We start from the raw sequence: 19,228 nt of genomic DNA, 5'->3' as shown, positions 1-19,228 counted from the left end.
TTGAACTTTTAAAGAGTGCAATTAAGTAAATAGTCTTTGTATTAGAAAAGTATAACTTCATTTTGGGCCTTACGTTTTTTCCAGATCTATTCACCTGATCACACCAGCAATAACTTCCATTCAAATGCATCAACACCAGTTGGGTCCCCACAGGCAATTGCAGGTATATTATAGTTTTATGTTTTTCCCATGGTCTGAGATGCGTGTGTTCATTTTCAGAAATGCTAAGGTTGGCATCTGGTCAAATTGTTCAGTTATAAATGTGTATGTAAGTTGTATGCCGATGACCTGTTACTGTATGTGGCGGACCCGGTGGGAGGGATGCCGGGGGTGATGGAGCTGCTAGCTGAGTTTGGGACCTTTTCAGGTTATAAACTAAATCTAGGCAAGAGTGAGGTGTTTGTGGTGCACCCTGGAGACCAGGAGGAAGAAATTGGTAGGCTCCCGCTTAGGCGGGCAGGGGAGAGTTTTAGGTACCTGGGGGTGCAGGTGGCCAGGGACTGGGGGACTCTTCACAAACATAATTTCACCAGACTTGTAGATCAGATGGAGGAGGAGTTCAAGAGGTGGGACATGCTGCCATTGTCGTTAGCGGGGAGGGTGCAGTCTGTCAAAATGACGGTGCTTCCGAGGTTCTTGTTCCTCTTTCAGTGCCTGCCCATCTTTATCCCCAGGGCCTTCTTTAGGAGAGTGACTAGCAGTACCTTGAGCTTTGTGTGGGCACATGGGACTCCGAGAGTGAAGAGGGTTTTCCTGGAGCGAGGGAGGGATTGAGGCGGGCTGGCGCTGCCCAACCTTTTGGGGTACTATTGGGCGGCCAATGTGTCAATGGTGCGTAAATGGGTGATGGAGGGGGGAGGGGCGGCGTGGAAAAGAATGGAGGTGGTGTCATGTAGAGGTACGAGCCTGGGTGCCATGGTAACGGCGCCGTTGCCGCTCTCCCCTAAGAGGTTTACCACGAGCCCGGTGGTGGCGGCGACCCTAAGAATCTGGTGACAGTGGAGACGGCATAGGGGGGAAACGGGGCTCGATGGAGGCTCCATTGGGTGGCAATCATCGGTTCATCCCGGGGAACAAGGATGGGGGATTCAGGGGGTGGCAAAGGGTGGGCATCAGTAAATTGAGGGACCTGTTTATTGGCAGGAGGTTTGCGGGCCTGGGGGAACTGGAAGATAAATTTGGGCTTCCCCAAGGGAGCATGTTCAGATACTAGCTGGTAAAGGCGTTTGCTAGGCAACAGGTAGAGGGATTCCCTTTGCTGCCCTTGCAGGGGACGATGGACAGAGTGCTTTCGGGGGTGTGGGTCGGAGAGGGGAAGGTGTCTGACATCTATAAGGTAATGCAGGAGGTGGAGGAGTCGTCAGTGGAGGAGCTGAAAGCTAAATGGGAGGGGGAACTTGGGGAGCAGATAGAGGACGGGACTTGGGCGGATGCCTTGGAGAGAGTCAACTCTTCCTCTTCATGTGCGAGGCTTAGTCTCATCCAATTTAAGGTGCTGCACCGGGCCCACATGTCCGGGACTAGGATGAGTAGGTTCTTTGGGGGTGAGGACAGGTGCACCAGATGTTTGGGGAGTCCAGCGTATCATGCCCATATGTTCTGGGCATGCCCAGCACTGGAAGAATTCTGGAAGGGGGTGGCGGGGACGGTGTCGAGGGTGGTTGGATCCAGGGTCAAACCAGGGTGGGGACTCGCGATTTTCGGAGTTGCGGTGGTGCCGGGAGGCAAAAGAGGCCGGTGTCCTGGCCTTTGCGTCCCTAGTAGCTCGGCGGAGGATCTTGCTGCAGTGGAAGGATGCGAGGCCCCCCGAGAGCTGGGTCAATGACATGGCGGGATTTATAAAGTTGGAAAGGGTCAAATTTGCCCTGAGAGGATCAGTGCAAGGGTTCTATAAACGGTGGCAGCCTTTTCTGGACTTCCTGGCTCAAAGATAGGTATCTTGGTCAATAGCAGTAGCAACCCGGGGGGGTGGGGGGTGTTCCTTATTATAGTTTCTATATTTTTTTGCTACAGTTATGTAACTTAACATTGTGTTAACTTAAGTTGTTGTTAATATGTTGGGTTGTTCATTGAGGAGGGGCGAAGGTTCATGATTGTTGTCATTACTGTTATCGTTGATATTTTAGTATGGTTTAATGTTGTATAAATTCAAAATTTTTCAATGAAAATTATTTTTAAAACAAAATAAATAAATGTGTATGTACTACTGTTCCATTATGTTTGAGTATGGTGGTGCTATTGCACCATCCAGTGTTCAAAACTGAAATTACAGCAATGTTTAAATGATATACGGTGGGATGTGGGTGCATGAACTGCTACAGTGTGGTGTGTGCACTCCCACAGTGCTGTTAGGGAGGGAGTTTGACATAATTAAAGAACAGGGATATATCTCCAAGTCTGGATGGTGCATGAAGTGGAGGGAGACTATTCTTCCATGTGGTAGAGATTATAGGGTTGGAAGGTTCTGTCCAAAAAGCCTTTGATGATTGCTGCAGTGCATCTTGCACATGGGATGCCATGCAAATATTTGTGTGCTGGTGGTGGAAGAAGTGAATGTTTGAGGTGGTGCTTGGAGATATAATGTCGCGCAATTGTTAAAAGTTCTAGGTCTTGGGAGTGGATCCAATGAGAGTTAAGTAAACTGGATTTTTTAAGATTTGTATAATTGATGATGGATAAAACACAGCTTTACTGGTTGTCGTTGTTGTTTTATAGGTACAGGTCAGTGGTCTAGATCTGGAGGCCAAGGTGCATTATCACCGAATTATGAAGGGACAGTACATAACCTGGTAGGATTTTCATACTTAATTCTTTTGTACATAGTTTGTACTAGTTCGCAAATTATAATCTACATAGTGTTAATTTTAATTCATTCCGGGGGCAACACGGTGGCACAGTGGTTAGCACTGCTGCCTCACGGCGCCAAGGTACAGGTTCGATACTGGCTCTGGGTCACTGTCCATGTGGCGTTTGCATACTCATAGAATTTACGATGCAGAAGGAGGCCATTCGGCCCATCAAGTCTGCACCGGCCCTTGGAAGGAGCACCCTACCTATGCCCACACCTATCCCCGTAACCCAATAGCCCCACCGAACCTTTTGACACAAAGGGGAATTTAGCACCGCCAATCCACCTAACCTGCACATCTTTGGACTGAGGGGGGAAACCGGAGCACCCGAAGGAAACCCATGCAAATACGGGGGTCTCACCCCCACAACCCAAAGATGTGTAGGGTAGGTGTATTGACCACGCTAAATTGCCCCTTAATTGGAAAAAATTAATTGGGTACTCTAAATTTATTTTTAAAGAATTTTATTCATTCCTGTGTATTCGTCAAAGATCCACGCAAAAGTAATTATTTGGAAGAAAATGGTCTGCTATTCTTTTGTCAGCACATTTTGAGGTTTATGTTCAAGCTTAAATTTTTAATTGAACTCTTGCCGATCGTGTGCACTGAGCAGTAAGACAAATTTGTATATCAATTTCCTTTGTGATAATATGGTTTTGTGGCATTTATTATGCTAAAGTTGTTGTCTTGTCCATTTAGCTGTCTGATAGACAGCACAGCTGGGAATTTAACTTCTATTTAATAGAAAATGCAATTAGAATATCTGAAAATGTAAGCTGTGTTGTGTTGCATTTGTTCTCCCATCTTCAAATCTTCAATATTTTCACATTTTGTTACTCTGCTTTTTGGAATATATATCTTGCAAGACCAATTTATGTTAAGAAAAATGTTTGTTTGTCAAATATGTCAACTCCGTAATATAAAACCTACTGTTGGTGTCCATCATGATTTTGTATTTGTTTTGAAGTGAAGAAGTAGTTCCTCACATGAGGATCTTGTTTTTAAACATCCTGAACTACAGATTGTCAACAAGCCAAATTGATCTTATCTTACCAGTGAACTTTGTTTGTAGTTAGGTGAGAAACTCTATTCATAATTTTCTTTGCTTCTGAAGGAAATGACCATTGCTGGAACATAAGTCCACAGGTGCTAGCAGCCCTCTGGTGCCTACCTACGTTTCAGTTCTGTGTCATGAGTCGAGTTTTTTGTCTTGGCCCGGAGGCTTTGAGGTTGCTCCAGCTGAGACTGGATAACTCGGCAGGAATCAAACTGAGGACCTTCAAACCTGTGGAGCGTTCTACCACGCCCTGCAGTGCTTCTACTGGCAAGGAGTCAAAGTTCTTTGTTTTGCCAGTTATGGGCAGAAACTCTCCTGACCCATTTAATTATCCTGCCACCTTATTGCAGGCCCCAGCTTAGACCATCCCACTTGTGTTCCTGTCAGATATGGGACTAACAAGTTGACAGCTACTCTGGAACACGTTATCTGCACAATTGTGAATCGCTTCAAGTGCGCTCAAAATATTTATATTGCTTTAAAGTAAATGGCATGGTGGTTTCACCCAATTGTTAGTATCTTTACCTCCTATGCTACATAAGAAAACATAAACAGATTGTTGTGTTGAAGCTTCATATATCATCCCCAGTCTCGCAAGCAATATCATAGCCCCATTCACAAAGCATAATTCTGCATTCTGATGTGAAGTTCTTGTCATCATGGGGCCTTTAGCACATTAAAGAAACATTTTCTTTTTATTAGTTTTAATTATTTGCTTTTGTCCCTCCTGAGGGTAGCTCTTTAAGTGTTCTGAATATCGTGGAATTTTAATCTGCACCGAATTTCATTTGGTGACTAATGCAACCACTGTACCACACGCCACTGGATAATCTAACTTGGAAACAGAGGAAGAAAACTCACTAACCTCTGTCCTGTTCTGCATGATCTCCATCCAAAACAAAACTGACATGATTTCAAGATAGAAATCCTAATGACTGCCCTGACCAACAACATTGGTTTTCCTAAAATTGAAAAGGTAATTAAGGAATATTTAGGTTTCAACTATACAGGTGAGGTGTCGAAGGCAGTTGTCTGGGTGGCTCTAAAGGCAGTGGTGAGGAATGAGGTGATTTTGTTTAAGGCCAGGGTGGACAAAGAGGAGAGATTGGAGCGGCAGAGGGTAATAGATGAGATGTTGGAGGTAGATAGGAGTTATGCAGAAGATGGGGACCCAGCGAAGCTGGAAAAGAGGAAGGGACTACAGGCTAGCTTTGACCGGCTATCTACCAGGAAGGCGGTCCGCGAACTGAGGCGAGCAAGGGGTGCAGTTTACGAACATGGAGATAAGGCGGGGCATGTTAGCAGGTCAGCACCGGAGGGAAGCAGCGGCAAGGGAAATTGTTCAGGTGAGGGATAGGGCAGGGAAGTTGGTGGTGGCTCCGGATCTGATTAACAAAGTTTTTGAGGAATTTCATGAGAGGTTGTACAGGTCAGAGCCACCTGGGGGAGACCGTGAGATGCAGGAATTTCTAGATGGGTTGGAGTACCCGAGGTTGGGGGAGGGGGACAGGCTACATTAGAAGGAGCGATAGTGGAGCAGGAGATAAAGGATGCGATTGGGAGGATGCAGTTAGGGAGGGTGGTGGGGCCGGATGGGTTTCCAGTGGAATATTATAACAAATTCAAGGATAAGCTGGCACCCCTGATGGTGGGGATGTTTGAAGAGGCGATAGGGAAGGGAGTGTTGCCACAAACTTTGGGGCAGGCATCGATTTCCCTGTTGCTAAAAAAAAGATAAGGATCTGATGGAGTGTGGGTCGTATAGGTCCATGTCGCTTCTGAATGGGGACGCAAAAGTATTGGCGAAGATACTGGCGGATAGGCTGGAGGAGTGCCTCCCGAAGGTGATAGGTGAAGATCAGATGGGGTTCGTGAGAGGAAGGCAGCTGTTTTCAAACGTTAGAAGGGTATTGAACGTCGTTATGGCACCAGCAGAGGGGTAGGAAACAGAGGTGGTTGTGGCTTTGGACGCTGAGAAGGCGTTTGACCACATAGAATGGGGGTACTTGATGGCAGTTCTGGAGTGGATTGGGATTGGACCAAGATTTGTGAACTGGGTAAAGCGACTATATAAGGAGCCGAGGGTGAGTGTCCGCACAAACAACATCAGCTCGAGATACTTTTCTCTCCACCATGGGACTAGGCAGGGGTGTCCTGCTGTTTGCACTCTCAATTGAGCTGTTGGCCATCGCATTAAGAAGTTCGGGGATATGGAAAGGAATAGTGCCAGGGGGGGGGGGGGGGGCGGTATAGAGCATAGGGTGTCCTTATATGCCGATGATTTGTTGTTATTCGTGTCGGAACCGAGTGTGTCGATAGGGGGAATATTGAAGCTGCTTCGACTGTTTGGGTCTTTCTCAGGGTTCAAACTAAATCTCAACAAGCGTGAGTATTTTGTGGTGTCTCGGTTAGGGGGAGGGGGCCTGCCATTTCGTAGGGCAGGGACTCACTTTAGGTACCTCGGGGTGCAGGTTTTGGGGGGGGGTGGGGGAGCTCCGCAGATACAACATTTCTAGTTTGGTGGGGAGAGTGAAAGATGATCTGGCAAAGGTGGCCTCCCTCTGTCACTGGCGGGTCGGGTACAGGCGGTTAAAATGAACGTTTTGCCGCGATGTCTGTTTATTTTCAATGCCTGCCGATTTTCCGGCCAAAGGCTTTTTTCGGAGAGATTGAGGGAAGGATTACTTCGTTCATATGGGGAGGGGAGGTGGACAGAGTTAGAAAGGTGCTGCTACAGAGGGGAAGGCAGGCAGAGGGTTTGGGTCTTCCGAACCTGATCTATTACTACTGGGTGGTGAATGTGGAGCAGGTGCGGAGCTGGGTCAGAGGGGTTGATTCCCAGTGGGTCAGAATGGAGGGGAGTTTGTGCAGGGGGTCCGGATTGAAAGCACTAGCAACAGCACCGCTCCCAATAGCCCCGGGGAAGTACTCAGGGAGTCCGGTAATAATAACCTCATTGAGAATTTTGAGGCAGTTTCACCAACACTTTGGGTTGGGGGCATGGTCAAGGGAAATGCCGATTCGGGGAATCACAGATTTGAGCCAGGGAGGTGGGATGGAAATTTTCGGAAATGGGAGGAGAAGGGGATTAAGACACTAAAAGATTTGTTTCTCAGGGGTCGGTTTGCAGGGCTGAAGGAGCTGGAAGCGAAGTATGGGCTGGAGCAGGGGGAAATGTTTAGATATCTGCAGGTTCGAGATTTTGCCAGAAAGGAGATATAGAGCTTCCGGGTGGAGCTGGCCTCCACATTGCTGGAGGAGGTGCTGACGACATGGGGACTGGAGAAGGTGGTAGTGTCAGCGGTTTACGGAGCTATTTTGGAAGAGGAGAAGGCACCACTGGAAGAGATCAAAGCAAAGTGGGAGGAAGAGTTGGGAGAGGATATGGAGGAGGGATTCTGGTGTGAGGTGTTCCGGAGAATGAATGCCTCCACCTCGTGCGCGAGGTTGGGGCTGATACAGCTGAAGGTGGTATACAGAGCACACCTCACGAGGGTGAGGATGAGCCGATTTTTTTTGAAGGAGTCGAAGATGAATGTGAACGTTGCGGGGGTGGGGGCACTAATCATGTTCATATGTTTTGATCCTGTCCAGAGCTAGAGGATTACTGGAAGGAGGTTTTTAGGGTAATTTCTAAAGTGGTGCACGTGACACTGGACCCGGGCCCTCGGGTGGCCATATTTGGGGTGTTGGACCAGGCAGGGTTGGAAACGGGTGCGGAGGCAGATGTAGCCGTCGCCTCGTTGATCGAAGGCGGATCCTGATGGGATGGAGAGCAACCTCTCCACCCTGTGCACTGGCATGGCGCCTTGTTGGAATTATTGACTCGTGAGAAGGTTAAATTTGAACTGAGGGGAAGGATGAAGGGGTTCTACAATTCATGGGCATTATTCATCATGCACTTTCAAGAACTGGATAGCATCAAACATTAGTTGGGGGCGGTGGGTGGGAGGGTTGGGGGGAGGGGTGGTGTGTGTTGATGATTATGGGTGATTCCTGATTCCTTTTTGTCATTTGTTTATGTGAGCATGCGGGCTAATGTTTGGGGTTTGGTGGGAGGATGGGATCATTGTTATTGATATGGGGATCGACATATTTGTTACTGATTATTGTTTGTTGTTGGTGGGTGTAAATTTGGGAGAAAATGTGAAAAAGGAGAATAAGAAATATTTTTTTCAAGTGATGTGAAGAACTTATATTCATATAGCACTTTTCACACCTCAGGAATCTCCCAAATCACTTTACAAATCAGTGAGGTACTTTTGTGGTACGGTGGCACAGTGGTTAGCATTGCTGCCTCACAGCGGCATGGACCTGGGTTTGATTCCGACCTTGGGTGACCGTCTGTGGAGTTTGTACTTTCTTCCCGTGGGTTTCGGCTGGGTGCTTCGGTTTCCTCCTGCAGTCCAAAGATGCACAGGTGAGGCGGATTGGCTATGCTAAATTGCCCTAGGTGGGGTTATGGGGATAGAGTGGGGGATTGGGCCCAAGTTGGGTGCTCTTTCCTTGATACAGACTGAAAGACCTCCTGCACTTTAGGGATTCTTAAGATATAGCCGTTATATATAAAATGATCTTGTACATCAGAAGCAATAGAACTTGTAAAGCATTCCTTAAGACTTGCATTTCTATTCGGTACAATATTTGATCTTTTAACTGTCAAATTTGCTGCACTTTTCAAAACAAAATTGAAGCTGTAATCTGCAATTGATGTTTTATTTTTTCAAAAAAAAACTTTGAGCACTTAATTTCTTTCCAAGCAGCAGAGTAAAATGGAGGATCGACTAGACCGGCTGGACGATGCCATTCACGTGCTGCGAAGTCATGCTGTTGGATCAGCAACTGCCATGTCTGGTAACCATGGTGACTTGCACGTATTAATAGGACCATCGCACAATGGCCCAGTGGGAGGTATAGGCCCAGGATTTACACCTCCAGTGCTGATGTCCACCAACAGGCATTCTATGGTGAGAGTTGTTTTATAATGCTAACATTATTCGCAAGGTCTATTCTAGTTGAGTCTCTATAACCATCAGGATTTAAAGGGTTAATCCTTCATCCAAATCGCAATTTTAAAAAGATGCAAAAATTAATATTTGTTCAAATACAAGCTTTTGCATTATAAATTCCATTATAGAGAACTGATTATTTTCTTCAGTAAAAATTCGCCTGGGTTTCTTAACTTTTCTTTTCATCATCCCTGGTCCTCCACATACAAGTAAGATCAGCTTCCAAAACAGGTGAATCTGGGATGGTTCCCTTTTTAAAGCATTTCTCCCCTCAAGACTACTGAGCTAATCCACTGGCCTATGTTGGAGTGAAAGCTTTGTTCTTGGATTCCATCTTCTATCTGCGGCAGTGTTCAGAGGAAAATGTTCTTGGGTTACTGCTTGGCCCGCTCTAAATTTAACAGTTTTGCCAAAATTGTGAAAGATCCTGTAGATCGTTTTGGAAAACTCCTTCTTTGTTGCTTCTGATTTTTTTTTCTACCTTCAATGTTCTGTCATTCGGTTGAGACGTGCAATAATTAGAACCATGATCAGAATTCCACCACCCATACTTGTATTAACCTGTGCCAGAAGTCAGATTTAAATTTGCACAATCAGCAATTAAACAAGAAACATCATGCAACTTCCTGCAATGTTCCAAGCTCTCAAGGGAAAGCATGCTGTAAATATTTGACCTGAAATACCCAGTAGAGTATCTGTGTAAATATAGGATCACAGTGGCAACTATAAAATATTTTATTTTATCGTGCCCACGTTTGTTTTTAGAGTGACTTGTGTTGAAATTATTTTGAATTAAAACCGGATTCAGTGGGATCAATCTGTGTCGTGATCCAGTTTGGAAACTGACTTCAGATTTAACACACTATAATCGCTAATATGGGCGTACTTCAATTCTACAGATTTAGTACAACTACTGCCACAGTCCCTTAGCTGATTAGAGCTGGGTGCACAAGATAAATACCCCTTCCAGTTTTTCTTTTTATTAAAAATATTTTTATTCTCCTTTTTCACATTTTCTCCCGAATTTACACCCACCAACAACAAACCAGAATCAGCAACAAATATGTCAAACCCCATAACAATAACAACGAACCCATCTTCCCACCAACCCCCAAACATCAGCCTGCATATTTACATAAACAAATGACAAAAAGGAATCAGGGATTACCCATAAGTCATCCTTAATATCCCCCTCCGCCCCCCCCCCCCCCCCCCCCCAACTATTGTTCAATATTATCCAGTTCTTGAAAGTGCATAATAAATAGTGCCCATGACTTGTAGAACCCCTCTGAGCTTCCCCTCAGTCCGAACTTAACCTTCTCACGGGTCAAGTATTCCAACAGGTCACGCCGGGGCACAGGGTGGAGAGGCTGCTCGCCATCCCAGCAGGATCCGCCTTCGGGCGATCAACGAGGTGAAGGCTATGATATCTGCCTCCACGCCTGTTTCCAACCCTGGCTGGTCCAACACCCCGAACATGGCCTCCTGGGGACCCGGGTCCAGTTTCACGCACACCACCTTGGAAATTACCCTAAAAACCTCCTTCCAGTACTCCCCGAGCTTTGGACAGAACCAAAACATATGAACGTGATGAGCGCCCCCCTCCCCCGCAACGTTCACACACATCTTCTACTCCTTCAGAAAATTGGCTAATCCTCGCCCTCGTGAGGTGCACTCTATATACAACCTTCAACTGTATCAGCCCCTACCTCGCACATGAGCTGGAGGCATTCACTCTCCGGAGCACCTCACACCGACCCCCTCCTCTATAACCTCTCCCAACTCTTCCTCCCACTTTTCTTTGATCCCTTCCAGTGGTACCTTATCCTCTTCCAAAATAGCTCCGTACACCGCTGACACTGCCCCCTTCTCCAGTCCCCTTGGCGTCAGCACCTCCTCCAGCAACGTGGAAGCCGGTTCCTCCGGGAAGCTCTGTATCTCCTTCCTGGCAAAATCCCAAACCTGCATATATCTCAACACTTCTCCCTGCTCCAGCCCATACTTCGCTTCCAGCTCCCTCAATCCTGCAAACCGACCCCGAAGAAACAAATCTTTTAGCGTCTTAATCCTCTTCTCTTCCCATTTCCGAAAACTTCCATCCCACCTCCCTGGCTCAAATCTGTGGTTCCCCCAAATCGGCATTTCCCTTTGACCCTGCCCCCAACCCGAAGTGTTGGCGAAACTGCCTCCAGATTTTCAATGAAGCTATTATTACTGGGCTCCCTGAGTATTTCCCCGGAGCTATCGGGAGTGGTGCTGTTGCTAGTGCTTTCAGCCCCGACCCCGTGCACAAACTCTCCTCCATTCTGACCCACTGGGAATCAACCCCTCTGGCCCAGCTCCGCACCTTCTCCACATTCGCCGCCCAGTAGTAGTACATCAGGTTCGGGAGACCCAAACCCCCTGCCTGCCTTCCCCTCTGTAGCAGCACCTTCCTCACTCTGGCCACCTTCCCTCCCCATATGAACGAGGCAAATCTTCCCTCAATCTCCCTGAAAAAAGCCTTTGGCAGGAAAATCGGTAGGCATTGAAAAATAAACAGAAATCGCATCAACACATTCATTTTAACCGCCTGTACCAGACCCGCCAGTGTCAGAGGAAGACCATCCCACCTTGCCAGATCGGCTTTCACTCTCCCCACCAAACTAGTGATGTTGTATCTGCGAAGCCTCCCCCACTCTCGGGCAATCTGCACCTCAGATACCTAAAGTGAGTCCCTGCCCTACGGAATGGCAGCCCCCCCCCCCCCCACCCCCGGCCGAGACACTACAAAATATTCACTCTTGTCCAGGTCCCCCCCCCCCCCCCCCCCCCCGCATTATTCCTTTCCATGCTCCCGAACTTCTTAATGCGATGGCCAACGGCTCAAACGCAAGTGCAAACAGCAGGGGGGATATGGGACATCCCTGTTTCGTCCCACGGTGGAGAGAAAAGTCTCTCGAACTGATATTGTTTGTTTGGACACTCTCCTTCGGCTCCTTATATAATAGCTTTACCCAGTTCACAAATTTTGGTCCAATCCCAAACCGCTCCACCACTGCCATCAGGCACCGTCATTCTACCCGATCAAACGCCTTCTCAGCATCCAATGCCAGAGCCACCTCTATCTCCTTCCCTTCCGCCGGTGCCATAACGACGTTCAAAACCCTCCTAATGTTCGAAAACAGCTGCCTCCCTTTCACAAACCCCGTCTGATCCTCACCTATCACCTTCGGGAGGCACTCCTCCAGCCTACATGCCAGTACCTTCGCCAATACTTTTGCGTCCACATTCAGAGGTGATATGGGCCTATACGACCCACACTGTCAGATCCTTATTTTTTTTAGCAACATTGAAATCGATGCCTGCCCCAAGGTTTGTGGCAGCACTCCCTTCCCTATCTCCTCTTCAAACATCCCCACCATCAGGGGTGCCAACTTATCCTTGAGTTTATTATAATATTCCACCGGAAACCCATCCGGCCCTGCCACCTTCCCCGACTGCATCCTCCCAATCGCATCCTTTATCTCCTGCTCCACTATTGCTCCTTCTAATGTAGCCCTGTCCCCCTCCCCTAGCCTCGGGTACTCCAACTCATCTAGAAATTCCTGCATCTCATGGTCTCGCCCGGGTGGCTCTGACCTGTACAACCTCTCGTAAAACTCCTCAAAAACCTTGTTAATCAGCTCCGGAGCCACCACCAACTTCCCTGCCCTATCCCTCACCTGAACAATTTCCTTTGTCGCTGCCTCCCTCCGGAGCTGACCTGCTAACATACGCCGCGTCTTATCTCCATGTTCATAAACTGCACCCCTTGGTCATCTCAGTTGGCGCACCGCCTTCCTGGTGGACAGTCGGTCGAAGCTCGCCTGTAGTTCCTTCCTCTTTTCCAGGTTCGCTGGGTCCCCATCTTCTGCATAACTCCTATCTACTTCCAACATCTCATCTATTACCCTCTGCCGCTCCAATCTCTCCTCTTTGTCCACCCTGGCCTTAAACAAAATTACCTCACCACCGCCTTTAGAGCCTCCCAGACGACTACCTTTGACACCTCACCCGTACAGTTGAAACCTACATATTCCTTAATTACCTTTTCAATTTTCTCACAGAACAAATGGTTCCCCAAAAGCCCCACATCCAATTTCCACCCCGGTCTCTGCGCTACCCCCTTCTCCAGCACCATATCCACCCAATGTGGAACGTGATCTGACACTGCAATAGCAGAGTATTCCGACCCCTTGACTCCAGCCAGCAAAGCCTTTCCCACCACAAAAAAGTCGATTAGCGAGTATACCTTATGGGCTGCTGAGAAAAACGAGTACTCCCGTTCCCTTGGGTGCAGGAACCTCCAAGGGTCCGCCCCTCCCATTTCTGCCATTAGCCCAGCCAGCGCCTTCACGCCCCCCGATAGGACCCCCCCCCCCCCAAACAATCAGCTCATCTGTGTCCAAGTCGGGAATGGCCCCAAACACCTTCTTCGCGAATCCCACATCGTCCCAACTGGGACCGAATACACTTAACAGTGCCACTAATTTCCCCTCCTGCGCCCCTGCCACAACCACATATCTACCCCCCTGATCTGCCACCACCTTCTCCATTTGGAAGCGCACCCTTTTGCTGACCAACACCGCTCCCCATCGAGCCCTTCCATCAAATCCAGAGTGAAACACTCGGCTAACCCAGTCCGTTTAAAGTTTCACCCAGTCCTTCACCCTCCAGTGAGTCTCCTGCAGCATTACCACATCGGCTTTGAAACTTTTAAGATGCGCAAGCACCCTTGACCTCTTGACCGGACCTCTTAACCCTCTCGCGTTCCACATGACTATCCTTACTGGGGGTCTCTCACCCTCCCCACCTTTCTTATCCACCATCATCATACCACCGGGCCCTACCCCATAAGCCTGACCCGCCCCTGTCCATTGTTAACGTCAAACCCCTTCCACCCCCCCTCCCAAGAACCACCCCCTACATTTCCCCTTGAAAAAACATCTCCCAGCATCAATCCCTTCCCCCCCTCTCACTCGCCTCATAGGCCCATTGAAGCCTGTTATCCAGGCTCTAACGTCCGCAGCCCTCCTCTCACCTCACCTCCATTCACAGACTGACTCGGCCGATGTCTTTGCCACAGCCACCCTCACCGTGGCGATTGCCTCCTCCTAGCCATCTCATGTTCCACGTGACTATCCTTACTGGGGGTCTCTCGCACACCCCCCCCCCCATCTTTCTTATCCACCATCGTCATACCACCGGGCCCTGCCCCATAAGCCTGACCTGCCCCTGTCCTTTGTTAACATCGAACCCCTACTCCCCACCCCCCCCCCTTCATTTCCCCCTGAAACAACATCCCCCAACATCCAACATCCCCCCCCCCCCTCGCTCGCCTCGTAGGCCCGTTGAAGCCTGCTATCCAGGCTCCAACGTCCACAGCCCTCCTCTCACATCTCCGTTCACTAGCTGACTTTAGTTAGCTAGCATGGGTGGCTCCCCCCGCCAAGACATATCGTCCCCTTCCACCTAACCCCAGAGAAAGAAACAACAAAACAAACCCAACAATCCAAGCCTTACAATTCACTAACATAACATTTAACCGTCGCAACACAGAACGCCAATCAACCCAACATTAACTTGAACTCTGTAACAATGCAAAGAGAAGTAAATTACAATACAAATCCGTAAAAAGAAAGTTGTAACATTAATACATTTTCCAGCTGTTCAATCACAGTCCACAGTCTCTCTTCCAGTTCCACTCTTCTCGTCTGTCCCAAGCCTTCTGCCCTCACGAATGCCTCAGCCGCATCCGCTGTCTCAAAATAAAAGTCTTTGGCGTTATACATTACCCTACACTTTGCTGGGTACACCATACCAAATCGCACCCCCTTCTTGTACAGCCTTCACTCGCCCGAACGCCGCTCGTCTTTTTGCCAACTCCACTGTCAAGTCCTGGCAGATCCGAACCGCAGTACCGTCCCACAGCACCTCCCGCTTCTGCTTCACCCAGCTTAATACCTTCTCCTTCATGCAAAACTTATGGAAGCAGATAATTACTGCCCTCGGCGGCTCGTTCACTTTGGGCTTCGGCCTTAATGACCGATGAGCTCGGTCTAGCTCTTACTGGGAGGGGTTCTCGCCTTCAGCTCCGCCAACTTTTTAGCGAAGTATTGTGTTGGCCTTGGGCCCTCTGTCCCTTCGGGCAAGCCCACAATTCTCAAATTGTGCTGCCTTGAGCGGTTTTCCAAGTCTTCAAGCTTTGCTCGGAGTTCCCCGTTAACCTCCACCACCCTCCACAGCTCATCCCCATCAAGGTGACCTGGTTTCTGTGCTGTGTCACGGCCTCCTCCACTTCCTTCATCTTCTCGCCCTGCTCTCTCACATCGGCCGATGCCTTTGCCGCCACCACCCTCACCGGGGCGATTGCCTCCTCCACCAATAGCTTCAATGCGACCGCCGTCTCCTTCCTCAAGGCCTCCATGTGCCTTGCAAACTGTTTTTCCAGCTCCACCGCCATCACCTCGGTCATCTTCTCCACCGTAAGTAGTGCGGCCCCGCCTTGCAGTTAGGCTTCCGCCATCCTGTCAACACTTTTGCTTGTCTTCTCCTTCAGCGGCGAACTCGCGTTTCCTCCTTTCTTCGACGCTGCTCTTTGCATCCTTTAGTGGCTTATTGTTTTTTATTTTATTTCTTTCTCCTCTCTCCCCCTCCATCCTCCTGTCCTTCATCAATTTGAATTATTCTTTTTTGTTTTTGAAAAAAGGGGAGAGAAATTTTTTTTTTCACCAACTTCCTTAAACCTTCTTTCTTTCTCCTCTACATTCACCCAGAGCACCCCTGGGATCAGCCTTCGGCTTCTTTTCTTCCTCCTAGGTGGGAGCCATCCGATGTGGGACATCCCACCTACATCGTGCCCTGGTCTCGGGCCTGCCGCCTCGGCCTCCTCGAAGCTCCGCCCCTGCTGCTCTGACCTCGGCGCCGCACTGGTCCCAGCGCCTCAGCCCCCGACACCTGCGCGGGGTTCTTCGCCAGTTTTTAAACCGGCCCCGCTGGCTGCTCGTGACTCCCCCCAAAGGCCGACGATAGTCGGGGGGTCCGTGAAGACTTGGGGATTTCCCCGAAATCGCCACAAATCGTGGCCACCAGCAGGAGCCCTTCTCGCTGCGGCCACCCTGCTCGCCCACGCCACCGAAAGTCCCCTTCCAGTTTTTCTTGATGCAATGTATTATGTTAACACCCTTGTGAGATATTGGGTTACATTCCAATGTGATTACTCCTAAAATTAGAGAGACAGACACTTGCATTTTTTTAATAACACCTTTCATGACCTTAGCATAGCACATATAGCCAGTTGGATTTTTTTTTAGGGTTTTGGTCTCTGTTGTAAAGTAGAGGGAATAGCAACCAAGTTGCACAAATCAAGTTCCCATAAACTACAATGACCATATTATCTTTTTTAATAAATTTAATGTACCCAATTTTTTTTTCCTTTAACGGGGCAATTTTGTGTGACCAACCCACCTACCCTACGCATCTTTGGGTTGTGGGGTGTAACCCAAGCAGACACTGGGAGAATATGCAAACTCCCCACGGGTAGGGATCGAACACAGTTCCTCGACGCCGTGTGACATCAGTGTCATCACTGTGCCGCCCTGTATATTTTTTTAAAACTGGCATTGGTCGAGGGATAAATATTGGCCAGGATACCAGGAGAAACTCGCCTTCTGTCCTTCGAATAGTGGTCTTTTACTTCTGTTGAGACAGCAGGCGAGACCTTGGATTATGGTTTCATCTAAATGACAGCACCACTGGCAGTACAGTACACTCTGAACACTGGATAATGTTTATGTAGTTCTGCAGTGTTTAATTGTTAGATTTCATAAATATGTTAACATTTCTTCTTGCGTTTCTAGATTTTCCTTTTACTGTCCTTTGCTCAACATTCGGATAATGCAAAAATCTATTCTTTAATCTAATTTCTTTTGCAGGTTGGAGCTCATGAAGAAGGCTCAGGAATATCTAGTAACGCTAGTGTTCTGCCTAACCGTGCACTGCCATCACAGTCCACTGCACTGTCGGACCTGAACCGACCGCAAGAAACCTATAGTGGTTAGTATGGGCACATCTTAATATAAAGAAAATGCATTGTGCACTTATTTCTTTCAAACAATGTAAATATCAAACAAATTGTAAACTAGCAGAGAGCTCTAAAGCCTCACTCTGATGCATCGTGGCAAAATGAGTGTTAGGTTAATGAGTCAGCACTTGGTGTTACTAACCTGAGGTGTAGAGTTAAGGGGTGCTGCAGAGTTAAATTGATTTATTGCATGGAGTCCCTATGGGCAGCATCCGGCTTCTACACTAGTTATAGAGCAGCAATGGAGAAATAGGGGCAAGTTGTTTCTGTGTTGACTGTTGTGTATTGTGATCCGAAAAGGAGAATTCATGTTTTAAGCATCATGTCCTGTACAGGGGCTGGTTTAGCTCACAAGGCTAAATCGCTGGCTTTTAAAGCAGACCAAGCAGGCCAGCAGCACGGTTCGATTCCCGTACCAGCCTCCCCGGACAGGCGCCGGAATGTGGCGACTAGGGGCTTTTCACAGTAACTTCATTGAAGCCTACTCGTGACAATAAGCGATTTTCATTTTCACTCTGTATGTATAAAGCTGCAGTGCATGAATAGGTAGCTCAATACAGTTAAAAGGATACGGTAACAAATATTGTTATCCAAAGATATTGCACTGTGTTTTCTTCCCAATCTAACTCTTCTGACAGTTCAGTGGGGAATAATGGCTTGCCTGTAATTTTGTTGAAGAAATTATTAAAGGTAACTATATGGGATAGTCTTTTGACCAGCTTCAGGTGATTTATCTCCTGCTTGGGAGGCTTTTAATAGAAATAAAAGTCAGCAATGTTTTCTCTTTCTTCCCGAAGCTTACTTTGGAAAGTGTACACACTGAAAGCTTTCTCCTTCCTTTGGGTTCTGAGATAGCCATGGTGTTGGGTTTTCCTGTAGAAACAGAAGAAACAGACAGTATAAAAAGCACCAGTAATGTTGAGGACTGTGGATAATGCAATTCCATTGGCCACCGATTCTGAAAAGACTTTCTTGCCCTTCATGTCTGAAGTCTTTCTTTGATTGACCAGAACCTTTTCCACTTTTACAACTTTGATTAATCAAACAGAATCCTGTTTTCCCACCAATTCTGGGTCATGTAGACACTTCCTGCTCAAATAGCTACAGTCCTCAAGTAGCACTTGGCTGAAAATCTCCCTCACTGAGGATTCCAAAGTAATTATTTTTTAAATTGATAGAATCTGATAAATTAGGTTAATGCTTTCAAAAATGAAAAGATGGACCAGATGTTTTATATATAGATTGCACAACTGTGTTTGTGTAAACACAATACTTTAATTTGCATGCTCCATATTAACTGTAGGATACTATGGTTCCTTGGTCCTAAACTACAGTTTAAAAAAATCCTGGGGTTATGCTAATTATTTTGTTTCCACTGAAATCTCCCATTTGTCAAATGGAAGCTTGTAAAATTCCTTTCAAGGTTGAAATGCCATTAAATGGTGGGCTGCAACTATTTTAGTTTTGAAGTGAACACTGCCCAATCCATCACACGGACTGCCTCCCATTCATTGACTGTCTACACCTCCTGCTGCCTTGGGAAAGTGGGCAGAATAATCAAAGACCCCTCCCACCCAACTTTCTCATTCTTCCATCGGGCAGGTGATACAAAAATCTGAGAACACGCACTAACAGATTCAAAAACAGCTTCATCCCCGCTGTTACCAGACTCCTTAACGACCCTCTTATGGACTCTTCACCATCTTCTCTACCGAGTAATACTACACCCGATGCCTATGTCTGTGTATTTACATTGTGTATTTTATGTTTGCCCTATTAAGTATTTTCTTTTCATGTACGGAATTATCTGTCTGAGCTGCACGTAGAACAATACTTTTCACTGTACCTCGGTACACGTGACAATAAACAAATCCAATCCAAGTTACAAAATAGTCACAATTGTAAAGTTTGTCCAAATCTTAATCATTACCGATTAATCTTTGTAAATCCATCTGTGACTGTACCCTGTCTTTCCTTTTGTTAAATAAGTAGTTGATTCCAGCAGTGTGACTTCTTTTTTGATTCTTTGCATCCTATTATAGGAATGACCGGTGGTCTGCAGAGATCAAGTGTTAGTCAGTCTAGCGCTGACATTAAACGAGAAGACAAGGAGGAGGACGAAAATCACAATTCCTCTGGTTCAGAAGACAAGTCGGAGGATGAGAGGAAAGATTCCAAAATGTCATCAAGGGCATCAAGAACAAGGTAT

General features: G+C 47.3%; 1 protein-coding gene across 18 annotated transcripts in view; it reads left to right on the top strand.

The window, feature by feature from the left end:
- Window positions 1-19,228, top strand: part of LOC119953376 (transcription factor 12-like) — a 193,134-nt gene that overhangs the window by 150,431 nt on the left and 23,475 nt on the right. For 13 of the 18 annotated variants that reach the window (XR_005458010.1, XR_005458009.1, XM_038777585.1 and 10 more), the window contains 5 exons: window positions 85-163; window positions 2,716-2,789; window positions 8,667-8,873; window positions 16,871-16,991; window positions 19,062-19,224. Coding sequence is in view for 16 of the 18 variants with exons in the window: in XM_038777585.1 (XP_038633513.1) it covers window positions 85-163; window positions 2,716-2,789; window positions 8,667-8,873; window positions 16,871-16,991; window positions 19,062-19,224 (644 nt within the window). In the remaining 2 variants the exon portion in view is untranslated. The remainder of the gene's footprint in view (window positions 1-84; window positions 164-2,715; window positions 2,790-8,666; window positions 8,874-16,870; window positions 16,992-19,061; window positions 19,225-19,228) is intronic. The other 5 variants (XM_038777587.1, XM_038777580.1, XM_038777588.1 and 2 more) reach the window with 1 other exon arrangement.

The sequence above is a fragment of the Scyliorhinus canicula genome, chromosome 18 (genome assembly GCF_902713615.1).
Source record: "Scyliorhinus canicula chromosome 18, sScyCan1.1, whole genome shotgun sequence".
In the NCBI taxonomy this organism is placed as follows: domain Eukaryota; kingdom Metazoa; phylum Chordata; class Chondrichthyes; order Carcharhiniformes; family Scyliorhinidae; genus Scyliorhinus; species Scyliorhinus canicula.
Note: the sequence above shows the minus strand (reverse complement) of the source record. Positions and strands in the feature narration are given on the sequence as shown.